Source organism: Typopeltis vanoorti, chromosome 4 (assembly GCF_054136105.1).
Source record: "Typopeltis vanoorti isolate ZY-2024b chromosome 4, IOZ_Tvanoo_1.0, whole genome shotgun sequence".
In the NCBI taxonomy this organism is placed as follows: Eukaryota; Metazoa; Arthropoda; class Arachnida; order Uropygi; family Thelyphonidae; genus Typopeltis; species Typopeltis vanoorti.
In genome coordinates, this window is record NC_143552.1 from 107669807 (window position 1) to 107684375 (window position 14569).

Here is a 14569-nt window from a genome sequence, read left to right on the forward strand (position 1 = left end):
GTGGCAAGGACTTTTGCTTCAATAGTGCTAGACCCAGGTTCAGATTTACACATAAGCTAGACAAGCTGGAGCTTAAAACTTCATATCATTACAAGATTCTCCAAAAGAGCTATTAAACCTAAAATTTACTGAGTCCCTTAAGAGGTATAGGCCTTAAGGGGCCACGCCAACTTTAAATCCTGCTCTTGTTAAAAACCTCATAAAAAAGGTACTGTTATAAGTTCGATCCTACTTTCTGGCTAGAGTAATTTTTTCCAACCTGTTATCGAATTAGTTAATCTTTGGTACAGACAATAAGTTTTTTTTTCTTTTTTTCTTTTTTTTCTTTTTTTACAAAAACGCGGGATTTTAATGGCAAACCTAAGAAAATCGATTGCAGAACTTACAATATTTCAGACAATAAAATATAGTGTTAGTGACCAAGACAAAATGGCATTTATCTGCAGTACGCTCCTTCCTGGATGCCTATAAAAAATTAGAAGTAACCTTATGCCAGCTATCTGTGATGGCTAAAGGTGGAGGGCAGTCACCTGCTGTGATCAAAATCTCTTAGCCTGGTGCATTTCCTTTTTGGCAATACAAGGTATTAGTTGATTTTTTTTTTTTTTAAATCAAAATTACTGATGCTGTTATTGGACCATTATTATTATGAAATACAGCAGTGAGGCACTTGTGAGTGAGTGAACGTGAATATTAAGAGTAATCAAAGAATAATGAAATATTGTTTCTCAGGTCCCAAATCTGAATGGGGATAGTCATTAAAATATCAAAAGTAACGGTGGATACAATGAGATATCACCAGTTATCTACAGTCTACACTAATGCTAGTAGAATCAGAAGTAACAGCAAGGAGTTTTCACGTTGATTAGCACAACTTGCCAAAAATTATAAGCGTTAGTAAAAGTTGGTGATAGACATAGAAATAACATGAGAAAAGCGTTCTTTCCGTCTTCCTTGAAAAGTGCATTTTTAGAGACGAGATCCATATTTTAAATTTACATGTTGCCTTAACATAATGATAAATAATAAAATGAATAAGAAACACAGTACTTGGAATTTTATTTTATTACAATATTCATACATTCTTAATATGTAATATTTCTCTGATGTAACACTAGCAATGTCACAGCAAATATAGTGACAATACAGAAAGCTAAATATGGTTGATGATGAGCCTTGAATCGATTATTTTTAGAATTGGGTTAAAGGTTATATAATCAGGAAATCCTACACTATAGACTAAATCGGAAATGTTTCCAATCGAATTCATATCATCCAATAAGCAGAGAGAATAATGATATAAAAAAAAAATCAGCTAACACGTTTTATTTCCTGATAGAGAGTAGGCGAGGCCTATATACCTTATATAGCTTTTGGAGACTGAGTGGGCAGTTCAATCTCCACTAGTAGTCAATCAGAGATAGCTGTCCCATTCTATCACTAATTATAGAAGCCACAGATGAAGAGGCTGGCAAACAAGTGCTGCCATCTCTTGGTGCCTAACCCTAACAAGATATATTATTGTCTGAAATAATGTGGGTAATACGGTCGATTTTCTTGAGTTTACGGGATTAAAAAACCCGAGTTTCAGGGAGGAAAAACCCACTTACCCGTACCAGAGATCGACTAACTCGGGAATCGGTCGAAGAAAGGCTTAGAAAAAGTTCCTCCAATTAGCGACTAGACTTGAACTTGTGCCTGACTTCAAGCAACCAAGTGCAGAGGATGCAAGCACAACTTCCACTGATGTGTATTATTATTATTTTCCTGACCTCGATGTGTCACAAGACTCATCATGGATTGAAAGCATTAGTCAAGACAAAGTCTATCATACAAAGTCTGTCATACCACTCCTTAAAATCATCCATAGTTTGCATATTCACCACCCTCTCAGGCAATGGATTCCATGCTAATACCACTCTCCATGTAAAAACTTACTTCTTATCCTTTTACTCACCACCTTTTTCAACTTCTAGGGATTGCAACTTGTATTTGATCATTCCTTCAACAGTTCGAAGGTCTTGATCAGATTCCCCGTTTGGCTTCTGTTCACTAAACTCTGCTGTCTGCATGCTCTCTCAGTCTTCCCTCAAAATCTATCATACAGTCCTGATATCATTTTTGTTATCTATCTCTAAACCCTCTACAAGATTACTTCATCCTCTTCAAATCCCAGTGATCAGATCTGAACACAGAAATCCAGATTTATACAATGGGACTAGCATAATATTTACTCTTGTGGGCAAGTCATGTCAATGTTGTCCTCAACACTGCAACAATTCCCTGAGATGTCTTTACAAACTTTGCAATATGTCCTCAAAACTTCAAATCCACAATCACCTCAAGATCCCTTGCGTTCTTCACTTCTTCCAGTACAATAAGACGAAGTTAGTATGAAGCATTCCGTTTAGGGATCCCAAAATGTAAAACCTTGCATTTAGTTGCATGAAACCGACATCCCCATTTATGAGGGTGGTCGAAAGGTTCTCGGCCTAAAAATGAAAAAGCAAATTTATAATTTCAAAATTATTTTTATTTTTTAACATAATCTCCCTTAAGACTAATACATTTATTTCAGCAATGCTCCAGCGCCATTAATCCCCTCCCTGGTGTGGTTCTCAGTAAGATCTGCAAAATATCCCTCTACATCTGCAATTAGCTCTTGACTCAAAGAAAAATGCTGACCAGCAAGGAAGAGTTATAGTTTGGGGAAAAGAAAGAAGTGAGAGGAAGCCAAATCTCGGGAATAGGGTGGATGTTCCAACAATTCATAGTGCAGATTCCTTAATTTTCCCTTGATTTTATGATTTTATATGTGTTATTATTATGTGACACCTGTTTTCTTCGTAATGCTTTTAAATTAAATAAAATGTTCAGATTCTTTAATTGGAAACAATAATGTGATCGAGAATAAGTGACTGAATTTGCTAAATTCGCAAAGTTTTAGTGATGTAAATTATTTTCATTTTTCCTTTTACCCTATCTAAATCGATCTTCTGAAGCAGACGACACATGCCTATGCCGTCTGTTTATCAGTGGCAAAATACGCGGGATATTCGTTAGTGTTCAATTTCCGTAGGTTAGTTTTCGTTGCGTATTAATTATGTCGAAACCTGGTAAGTTGAGCTGTTGACCTAAACTTCTACATATTTATATGTGAATTTTATTCTGGAATCATGATGATACACCTACCTTTGATTGTTATGTATAGGTTATAAATTTGCATTTTGACATTTCTTCTCTATTAATAGATAAATTTATATTTATGTAAGCTTATCGCTTGTAAATTGGCCTTTCTCATATCACCCGCGTAAGTTATTTTATATTTTTAAAGTATTCCACATTTACAAAATAAATAAATGAATGAATAAAAAAAGAAACAAATGAAATAAAAAATCGGAATTTGTTTTGTATCATCGAAGAAATTGCATATCTGATTCATGCCGTACATATCGTTTGCATTAAAAAGCTTACGGAACGCTATATATTACTACGTAGTAGTAACTTTTAAATTTATAGTGCAGCGTACAGATTTTCAACATATAATGCGAAAACAAACAAACATAACAAAAAAAAAAAAAAAGAATGACAGGAAACTGTTTAACAAGTAGTGAGCAGAAACGCTTATTACAGTCCAAGGATTTTTTTCATTATGACATTGCTGGTACACTTCGCTATGTGAATCTATTTAAGTAACATGTCATTAAGGTATTTCATTTGGATGCAGTAGGTTTTATTCCTAGGAAGATGGTTGAAGGGTTAAAAGTGAGTGAAGCAGATTTATTTAGAATGCTAAGTTCATCAGATGCCACCTGTTTTAAGGGAATGTGCTAAGGAATTAATAGAGTGCCACTTACCTGCCTGTTTAATGAAAAGAAGACCCTGAAAGAGGGTGATGGTGGAATGGCACCATCAAATGTAGATCAATATGTATTACTTCTGTGGTAGTTAAGATTTTGGAGAAACGGATAAGAGCTCATATACAGTCCTGGGCAGATAAAGGTAATATTCTGTGCAGGTTAGAATCGATTCGTTAAGGGGCACACTTATTTTTGTAATCTGTCCTTTTTTATAATAAAGTAATGAGTAATTGATGAAGGAAGTGAATACATTGTGACTTTTCTGGATTTTACAAATGCAGTTGATAGTGCCACATGATAATTGATATTTAAGTTGCAACACATAGGTTTAGATATTTGGTTTAGGGAATGGACTGTTTAATAGATATAAAATGGTATGGGGCAATATCACAGAGAGAGAGAGAGAGAGAGAGAGAGAGAGAGAGAAGGAAAGTTGTCAGTGGAGTTCCACAGGCTCTATACTAGGACCATTACTGTTCCACCTATATGTCAGCAGTATTGTTGCTAGACTGTCGAGATATATTCAGCTGTTTGGCTGATGTGAAGCAAGGGGTATTATTAGGTATAATGCTAATGTAGTGGCCCTTTGTGAGGATCGGAATAAGCTGGAAAGATGGGTAAATTATTGGGGATGCCAGTTTAATGTTCCTAAGTGCAAAGTTTTAGACTTGCAGGTTATCAGACAGTAGACTGTATATGCTGTATGTGGAAAAAGTGGAGGTAGTGTGGAATGTTGGGGAGGGGGGAGATGGTGGATAGAAATTTGAAATTCAAGGGACATGTTGCACAGAACAAAACTATTCCCATTATTTATATCCTGGGTGCATCAGAGGATTGCTTCAGTGTTGAGAAGGATGTTGATTAGCATAGATAAAATGGTAGTAGTGGTAGTAGTTCCATTTTATACAGTTCTAATCAGACCACATCTGGACTAATAGTGCTCAGATCTGGTGATCAGGATTTGGAGGGAATGAAGTGACTTGGGAGAAGGCTGATAGCATGTAATTTGCAGAGTTTGGTAAATAGTATTTACAAACTCTGCAAAGCCGAGTCCCCCTGGTGTCCATCTCATCATCATGTGTTGAAAACGCCAAGGGGTTTGTGGCATATTGGTCACAAATGTCTGTTTGTTAGATATATATAAAATATTAAAGTTCTGCATAAAAATTCAAAAAATTCCTTAATCAGTCCTTTTAATTTATTTTACTTTTATTAAATTAAATTAAATTAATTTTATTGTTTTACTATAATAATAATTATTATGATTATAATTAGCTAACACATCTTATTCCCTTATAGGGTATAAATGATGCCTTTTAACCTTATCTAGTTTTTGAAGACTAAGTGGACAATTCAGTAGCCAAAAACCGGTAGCCAATCAGAAATAGCTTACCCATGACTATCTAATTAAGTAGCAATTAATGAAGAGACAGACAAACAAAACTAACTCTAACAGGATATGTTATTGTCTGAAATAATGTGTGTTCTATGGTCGATTTTCTTGAGTTTTGTGAGATAAAAAACTCTAGTTTCTGGGAGAAAAAACCTGCTTGCCCATGCCAGAAGTTGATTAACTCCAGAACAAGTCGAAGAAAGGCTTAGAAAAAGTACCTCAAGTTGGTGAATAGACTTGAACTTAAATCTTTGGGTGGCTTAGTGAGGGGTTGAAACACCACTTCTACTAAGCTACACGGGTCTTTCTTTTATTATAAGCAGACCAAAGGAAATCATGTGTAGCTTAGTACTGACCATCATCACTCGTTAAGGTTAATCTTCAGATGGAGAGAGAGAGAAATGGATAAAATAGTTGAGTTACTGTGTGACCACTTTGTAAGGGCATTTCATTCTAGTGAGGGTACTTCTTTAACCTATGTGACACACTAATGTGGGAACAGAGGTAGATTAATTGGAGGTTCTTAGGATATTGCAGAATCTCAATGTAAATACCACTGTGGGATTAGATGGGATATCAGCTAGGGTTTTGCAAGAATGTGCAAGGGAACTGGCAATGCCTTTGACTAGGCTCTTTTAGTCTCAGCTCTGGTAGAGTTCCAAGGGAGTGGAAAGAGGACAAAATAATTCCTTTGCATAAGGGAGGTTCTAAGACTGCAGTAGCAAATTATAGACCAATCAGTATATCAGGTATAGTGGTAAAGGTAGTAGAAAAATTAGTCAAAAAGAGAATTCAAGAATGGGGAGATAAAAATATGATACTATATGAGGGTCAACATGACTTTGTGAAGGGTCAGTCATGCATAGTGATTTACTAATTGCCTTAATGCATAGCATTACACATATCCGCAAGGAGATGCGCTTTGCATTATGGCAGATACTGGGATAGGAGTGATGAGAGCGTTCTCCACCTTTTGCAATGAGTTTCCTGGTGTTGCACTACCTTACCCCAGTCCTGAAGATACTTTCAGGTGCAAACTTTGTTTGCTCACACTTGGATAAAGGATTAGACTAAACTTATTATAGTCTAGCCAAGTGAAAAATAAGCTCTCACCATCTTTCTCTGAATCCGGAGTAATTTAATAATAAGGTTGCACACCTTTGGTAACTCCTATAGGTTAGGATGACCTCTCATTGCTTCTGCCTTTATATCTCCACTACTGGGCCTGTCTCCCACTGACGAGACCTCAATAAAGGTTGAAACCAGTATGGGTAGTGGCCCTTGCCTTAATGCATAGCATTATACATATCCGCAAGGAGATGTGCTTTGCATTATGGGAGATACTGGGATAGGAGTGATGAGAGCTTTCTCCACCTTTTGCAACGAGTTGCCTGGTGTTGCACTACCTTACCCCAGTCCTGAAGATACTTTCAGGCGCAAACTTTGTTTGCTCACACTTGGATAAAGGATTAAACTAAACTTATTATAGTGATTTACTAACTTTTTACTCTATGATAAAAAGTTAGTAAATCACTACGGCAATAAATAAATATGGCATAAATAAATCTGCAGATTTATTTATTAATAAATTGGTTACTGATTAGGAAAAAAATAAGTTTTTTTAAAATTATTTTGTATAGGCAGCAGCCCCACTTAAAACTTCACGGGCCGACACTGTAATAGAGTAACAGCTGCGTTGGACAAAGGAAATGGCTAGATGATGATTTTGCTGGATTTTGCAAAGGCATTTGACAGAATACTACATGAAACTCTGTTACTCAAATTAAAACAAATGGAATGGATACGACACTGGTTAGGTGGATAAGAGAGTGGCTGCTGGACAGATATGATATCAAAAAGTGATATATGGAGGAGGGCAGAATCGAGGCAAAAACAGGTGACTAGTGGTATGCCAATAAGGTTCAGTGCTGGGACCATTGCTGTTTGGTTTGTACATAAATGATATAGGAAATAACCTGAAAGGAAATATTCAGTTGTTTGCTGATAATGCTAAATTAGGTAGAATAGTAGGTGATGTGGAGAACTTGCAGGATGATTTAAATAGGCTGTCAGTATGGGCAAAAGATAATGTGGAGAAATGTAAAGTTATGCATTTTGAGATACTCTAGGAAATAGATGAAGCTAGAGATTTAGGAGTGGTGGTAGGCAGAGAGTTAAAGTTTAGAGGACATATTGATAAGGTAGCCCATAAGATTACTTGGTTAGTGAAGAACACATTAACATGTAGAGATAAGGAAGTTGTTACTCCTCTTTATAAGACCTTGATATGCCCACATCTGTATTACTGCTCAAGTCTGGGCCCTTGGGTTTTTTGGGGATGAGGAAGTGGTGGAGATGGGATTCAGAGGTGAGTGACCAATATGGTGAGTGACCTGTGGAATGTTCCTTATAAGGATAGATTGAGGGTGTGTGGATTGCAGAAGTTGGTTGATAGGAGAAAAAGAGGGGGATATGATAGAAACATTTAGGTTGCTTAAAGGGTTTTATAGGATAGATGATTCAGGGGAAATGTTGTTTTTCAGCACTTTGCTAAAGGGACCAGAATAAGGGATCATCCCTGGAAATTGAATAAAGGTGTTGTTAGTAGGGGGGTGTGAAGTCTAGATTTTTTTCTTGGAGAGTTGTGTATGAGTGGAAATGGGTTGCCAGATTCAATTGTGAGCACTTTGTCTGTTCATGGGTTCAAGGAGAGGTATGATAAATTGTATGGATAGACTGGGTCTTTCACGATGAGTCTTCGAACTAGATGGAGGTATCAGTATTATAATAATAATTATTATTATTATAATTATCTTTGATATTTACTCATATAAAATGTATGCCTCTCTTTCAAAAAAAAAATAAATAAAATAATAATAATAATAATTTGATATATAACAAAAAAGTATTGAATCACTGGCCTATACACATTAGATACATTTTTAGCACATTTAAACAGCCAACATACAAAAATACACTCTACAATAAAAAAAGGAACAAACAACCGTCTTCCTTTTCTAGATGCACTAGTTACCATATCCATCATATGGTCATTATCCTTCTTTGTTTATAGGAAATTTACACACATTGGAAGGTACATAAGTAATAACATCATCATCCATTCCTTCAGTATGGCATTCTCAACACTTACACATAGAGCTAGTGCTATTTGTTCTAATGACACAGCTCTTGTCACAGAAATCAGTTATCTTTTTTTATAAAGATAGCTTATAGATAGTTCTTCATAAATATAATCTCTGCACCACTTTCAAACCACACATCCAACTATCATTCTCCAAAAGATCAGCTGTATCCTCTTACACATTCTGGAGTTTCAGGCTCATAGCACTTTATAAAGTTCCATATGCCTACAACTTGAAAATTACATTTGCTGTGATTGGTATGGAAAGTTAATATAGGCAGAGTAGGGTGTGAAAGGGTACTCTGGGTACCCTTTCCATGCCAATGAGAGCAAATGTAGTTTGCTGTTATCGATATGAAAAGTCAGGACAGGCACATCATTCTGTGGATGCTCTTACACACAGAATTAAATGGTTCCTATGTGTCTGAAAGACTATTTTTGAGATCGGCATTAACTATGACCCCCCCCCCACACACACACAACCAAACTTCAATAAGTATGGCTGCATTAACTTGCCAAAAATCTGGGAGACAGTCATTTTAAGCTCACATTAATTTCATTTTATCCAGTCCTGAGGAGGGATCATGATAGGATATTATGCCATCTACTGCCCACTATCACCACTAGTATTTTCACAGACAATCACAAAATCCATGCCCATTGCGGGATTTGAACCTGCAGCCTTTGGCTGGAGTGCCAATATGCTAATCACTCGGCCAACCGACATAGGGAAAGATTTAAGAGTAGATATTAAGTTGTTTGCTGATGACGGATAACTGGAAAGAGCAGTAGTTGATAAAGGTGATGTAGATGTGCTGCAGGATGATTTAAATAAATTGGCATTGTGGGCAAAGGCTAATGATTGTTAATTTAATGTTGCAAAATGTAAGGTTATGCACTTTGGGTTGAAAAGGTTGCATATGACGTATCATATTAATGGTATCGGTTTGCAGGAAATTTATGAGGCTAGGGACTTGGGGATAATGGAAGTAATATTGCAAAAGTTGGTAAAAATAGCTCAATGAATTACTTGGATGTTGAAAAATGCACTAATAAGCAAAGATAAGGAAGTTGTTATTCCTTTTTATAAGGCTATAGTTCAGCCACATCTTGACTACTGCCCACAGATTTGGTCACTTGGGTGTCTTGGAGACTAGTAGGTAGTCGGAAGGATTCAGAGACAAGTGACCAAGATTGTGACAGGTTCGTAGATTTGTGGGTTACAAAGTTTAGTTGATAGGCAGAAAAGAGGTGACATGATAGAAACTTTTAAGATATTAAAGGGGTTTTATAAAATTGATTCAAGTGAAATTTTTCAGTATATGACAAATAGAGTACTAAGGGCCATTCGTGGAGGTTGTGTAAGAGGGTTGGTAGTAGGGTGTGTGTGCCCAGATTTTTTTGTGTGGAGAGTGGTGAGTGAGTTGAATGGATTGTCAGAATTGGTTGTGAGTTGATTTGGGTCTCCTGTGATGAGTCTCTGGACTCCATGCAGTTTATAATAATAATAATTATTATTATTCCTGATGCTCGTGGCATTGCCTCAGTAGTGAACGCCCTTTGGAAAGATATGATTCCCAGGCAGCTTGAGAAGAACATTTACGAATGCTTTTCAACTAATGTTGAGATAACCATTCTCATATTGAATAGTAGGTTTTTATCTTATAAAGCCAGCAAAGAACGCATGCAATTTGTAGATATAATGACCTTTCTTCATAGCTTTAGTTTATTTGCTGTAATCTAAAAAAAAAACATCATAATACCAAGCCTAATACTCCTGCAATTATTTTTATAGAGGCAAAGCAGTGCATTTCCAGTATTCCTATTAGCCTCATACCCATTATTGTTCTCTGTAACACATTATAACACTTGAGCTAGTTCCCATGTATGGCCATCTATACTACTTTTGGACTTTGGAACACTATTTACCCCTATTTAATACATCCACATGCTCACTGACTTTTCTTGCATACTTGTTCAAATGTAATCTATTTCTTGCATACAACTTTCTTTCAATCCACTCCAGATATCTGTATATTCCAAACATTTTTTGCATACATATTCTCATTGTGTTGTTCAAAATATAGTTTTCACAATATAAAAATTTATTCCAAAGATGGTGCTTATTTCATTAATATACGAACATATATCATTTCACATGCAATTTGATAAGTGCGCAATAAGTTCATCATCAGGCTTAGGAGTATGTCAGTGATAAATATACCCTGATAAAGTACAAATTAAGAAGCCAGTTTCCTCTTTCTTTGTACTATCCTATATTGTCACATGTTATCTCCATCCAGCCAGGAGGTTGACTATTATGGATCTCTACCTGACATCCATAATGTGCAGTAGAAAGATAATCTGGGTGGGGCTCTAATCTCTTCCATCTCACAGTTAGCATCCCAAGTCTGTAGATGAGTGTGTTCATGGGGCCAGTTTGCCTGTTTTGAGGGAATCAAAAATCAACTTTCTGGGGAGAAAAAAACAACAACTTCACTTCCATAAGATTGGCTAATTTGCCATTTGATTGAAAACACTTAATAAAGGTTCTCACATTATAGATGAGATTAAAACTTAGGTCTTTCCATCCAAAGAGCTTGTCTAAATCAACTGAGTTTTGGAGGATCCTTTTTTTTTTGTACTACTGTAATCAAAAAGTACGGTTGTCAAATGAAGTCTGCATTGTTCCTAACATTCTGCTTATGGCTAAAATGTTTAGATATATTGATTACCTTTCATTTTTAATATCATCCACAAAGTGACAAAATAGTTATTTGCTCTTAAATAAGCATACTTATTTTGCTTATATAGGATCAGTAAAACTTTCTGAGGCAGCACAAAGTGAAAATGAGTCTGCTGAAGAATTTGAAACAGTAAGTATTCTACTTTATTGCAATGACTTATTTATCATTATCTTCAAATCATGAAAGAAATGTTTTTTTAAAAAAAAATCTGTAAATGCTTCATGTTTTCTATAAACTTTGCCATACAAAAACATGTTTTTTCCTTTCCTAATTTTACATCAAAAATGCATCTTCAGAGCTTGTTGGAGGAGGAGTGATAATTGAGCAGAATATGTTGGCCATCTATCTGTACAATATTAATGATATTTTTCTTTAAGTGGAGTTACAGAATAAGAGGCCACCCCTGAAAGTTATATGAGAGTGTGAGGAATGTATTAGTGCAGAAACAGTAAACAGTTGACTTTGTGAAGGTCTAATAATAAACTGGACTACACTCAGTATTTCTCTCTCTCTAATACCTTCTGGTATTATTATTATTGTTATTATTATTATTATTATTATTATTATTATGTGACACCTCCTGGAGCCCAATGACTCATCGAGGGAGGGGCACCTACTCTACAACTCACTGCCTCCACCACTCTATCCACCAACTACAGTGAACCATAACTACCATCATCTACACCAATGGCATCTACTGCCCACCACACCACCACTAGTATTTTCACAGACAATCATAAACATCCATATCTGCCCATGGTGGGATTCGAACCCACAGCCTTTTGGCAGAAGAACAGATACAGTAACCACTTGGCCAATCAGGCCGGCATTGGTATTAGTGATTGGAATGAATAGAGAAGTGATATGCATAAATGAGAAACATTTATGACATTGGTTATTGTGAATTTGTCAAAAATTCTTGACATTATTATATACAGGGGAAGAATGTGAAGAGTATAATATTTTTGTGAAGAGAGAGAGAGAGAAATGGAAAAGGAAGAAAAGTATTGCTGTTTTTTTTTCAGAATGAAGCAATGACAAGGATTGAGAGAAAAAAAAAAAGGACAAAATGTGTAGTTGATGTTATAGATTTAGGTTTCTAGAGTAAGGTTGATGCAAAATACATAGGCAGTCTGTTCAAGTACTACAAGGTGAGTTGTATGATTGGTTTAAAGTGCAATATAATAGAAATTGTAGTATATTGAATATGGACACTTTGACCATTAAGTATAATTATAAATTAACTGGATTTCATTACATTGTAAATAGCTACAAAAATAATGAAACCTTCTAGTTTTGCCCTTAAAATTTCTGGCTTCTTCTGAGTTAAAAAAAAAAAAAAAAAAAAAGAGACAAAAATATATATGCAATAAAGGTAAACATAAACTCTAACATTACTAAAAACAAACTATGTAGGAACTGTTACAATATAAACTGCCCAAAACCACATGGAATATTCCCATATTCCATGTGGTTTTAGGCAGTTTATATTTTGGAAAGAAGACGAGATCACAAGCAGTGTACTATATTGATGGAATTGAACTGCAGGAAGCTGATGAGGTCATGGACTTGGAAGCGACTGTGGACAGGAAGTTGAAGTGCAGAGGATATTGAGAAGGCAACCAAAACAGCGCAGCAGATTGTGTAGAAGATCACATTGCCCAGAATAGAGAAGTTATCGTTCCCCTTTATAATGCTTTAATGAGGCCACATCTGAACTATTGCACACAGAACTGGACACCTGGATTCACTGGGAATGAAGAAGTGATGGAGAAGATCCAAAGCCAAGTGACAAAATTGTGGCAGGGCTATGGAATTCTCCCTATGAGAATAGATTGAAATATCTGTGGGTTTCAAATCTAGCTGAGATGCAGAAAAGAGGAGACACGATAGAAACATATAAGTTATTAAAAGGGTTTTATAGAATGAGCACATAAGATTTCTTCTCAGTACATGGCAGGAAGGGAGATGTAAAGGGTCACATATGGAAATTATGTAAGAGTGTCATTAGCAAGGGTGTTAGGGTTAGATTTTTTTTTGCTTAGAGATCGGTGAATGGGTGGAGTAGGTTACCAGAAGTGGTTGTGAATGCTCAATCATTGAATGAGTTTAAGGAGAGGTATGAGAGGTATTTATTATTATTTTCCTGACCTCCACGGAGTCACAAGACTCATCATGGTAGCTCAACACATAATCCATCATACTACGCCTTGAATTCATCCACTATCTGCATGTTCACCACTCTCTCAGGCAATGCATTCTATGCTCCTACCACTCTCCATGCAAAAAACATACTTCTTACCCTTTTACTCACCACTTCCCTTTGCAACTTCCAGGGATTGCAACATGTCCTTGCTCCTTCCTTTCATTCTGCCATATAAAAAATCTCCTCAGTGTTAACATGATAATAACCCTTCAACAGCTCAAATATCTCCATTATATCCCCCCCCCCTTTATCTTCTGTTCACTAAATTCTGCAGTCTGCATGGCATCAGTCTGTCCTTGTAAATAACATTGTACATCCCTGATATCATTTTTGTTATTTATCCATCTCTGCACACTCTCCAAGTTACTTCATCCCCCTTCAAATCATGGTGACCAGATCTGAGCACTGAAATCCAGATGTTGTTTGATCAAATCTTTATACAATAGGACTATTACACTTTTGTCCGCGCAGTTAGCCTAGTGGCTTTGTGCTTCGCAACCATATGCCTGGGAGAAGGAGTGTCCTAGGTTTGATTCCTGTTGCCGATGTGAGGAGCTCAAAGATCTTCCTCAGCCATAGCCAAGTCAGCCAGTCTTGGACGTGGACAGCAGGGTTTTTTCCCACCAGTTTATCTGGGGTTTTTCATCCCGCAAGCAGGCAAACCAGCCCCACGAACACACAGGGATACAGCCAAAAATACTTCATAGGGGTGACCATCCTATCCTTGTACTTTGGTTACAAAATCCAAGCATGCTTGGAAGGTTGCTTAAAGGCCTGTTAAAGCCATTGGGATAGGACTATTACACTTTTATTTCTCACAGTCAATGTCCTCCAATGTGGAATTTACATAAAAATTCCACATTCTTCCTCCTCAACATTGCGGCAATTCTCTGACATGTTTAGACAACATTTGCAATATGCCCTCAAAACTTCAAATCTCTATCCACAATCACTCTGAAATCCCTTGCTTCCTCCACTTCTTCCATATAACCTGACCAAGTGAGTATGAAGTATCCCATCTGTGGATCTCATATTTTAAAACCTTATATTTAGTTGCATTAAACTGATATCCTCATTCATTTGCCAACCTTTCCAGCCTATTCAAATCCTCTTGAAGAGCCAGAAATCAGCATTTTTACTAATAACCCTTCCAAAGCTTCACATCATTTGAAAAACAACTGATCATCTCCCTGTATTCTGTGACAATATCATTTACATAAA

At 36.3% G+C, this 14569-nt stretch overlaps 1 protein-coding gene across 3 annotated transcripts in view; it reads left to right on the forward strand.

The window, feature by feature from the left end:
* The first annotated feature begins 2800 nt into the window (after nt 1-2800).
* LOC150107593 (uncharacterized) overlaps nt 2801-14569 on the forward strand; it is a 279745-nt gene continuing 267976 nt past the window's right edge. The window contains exons 1-2 of one of the 3 annotated variants that reach the window (XM_090391408.1): nt 2801-3116; nt 11210-11271. In XM_090391408.1, coding sequence (XP_090247534.1) covers nt 3104-3116; nt 11210-11271 — 75 coding nt within the window. In that variant the 5' untranslated portion in view covers nt 2801-3103. The remainder of the gene's footprint in view (nt 3117-11209; nt 11272-14569) is intronic. The other 2 variants (XM_090391406.1, XM_090391407.1) reach the window with 2 other exon arrangements.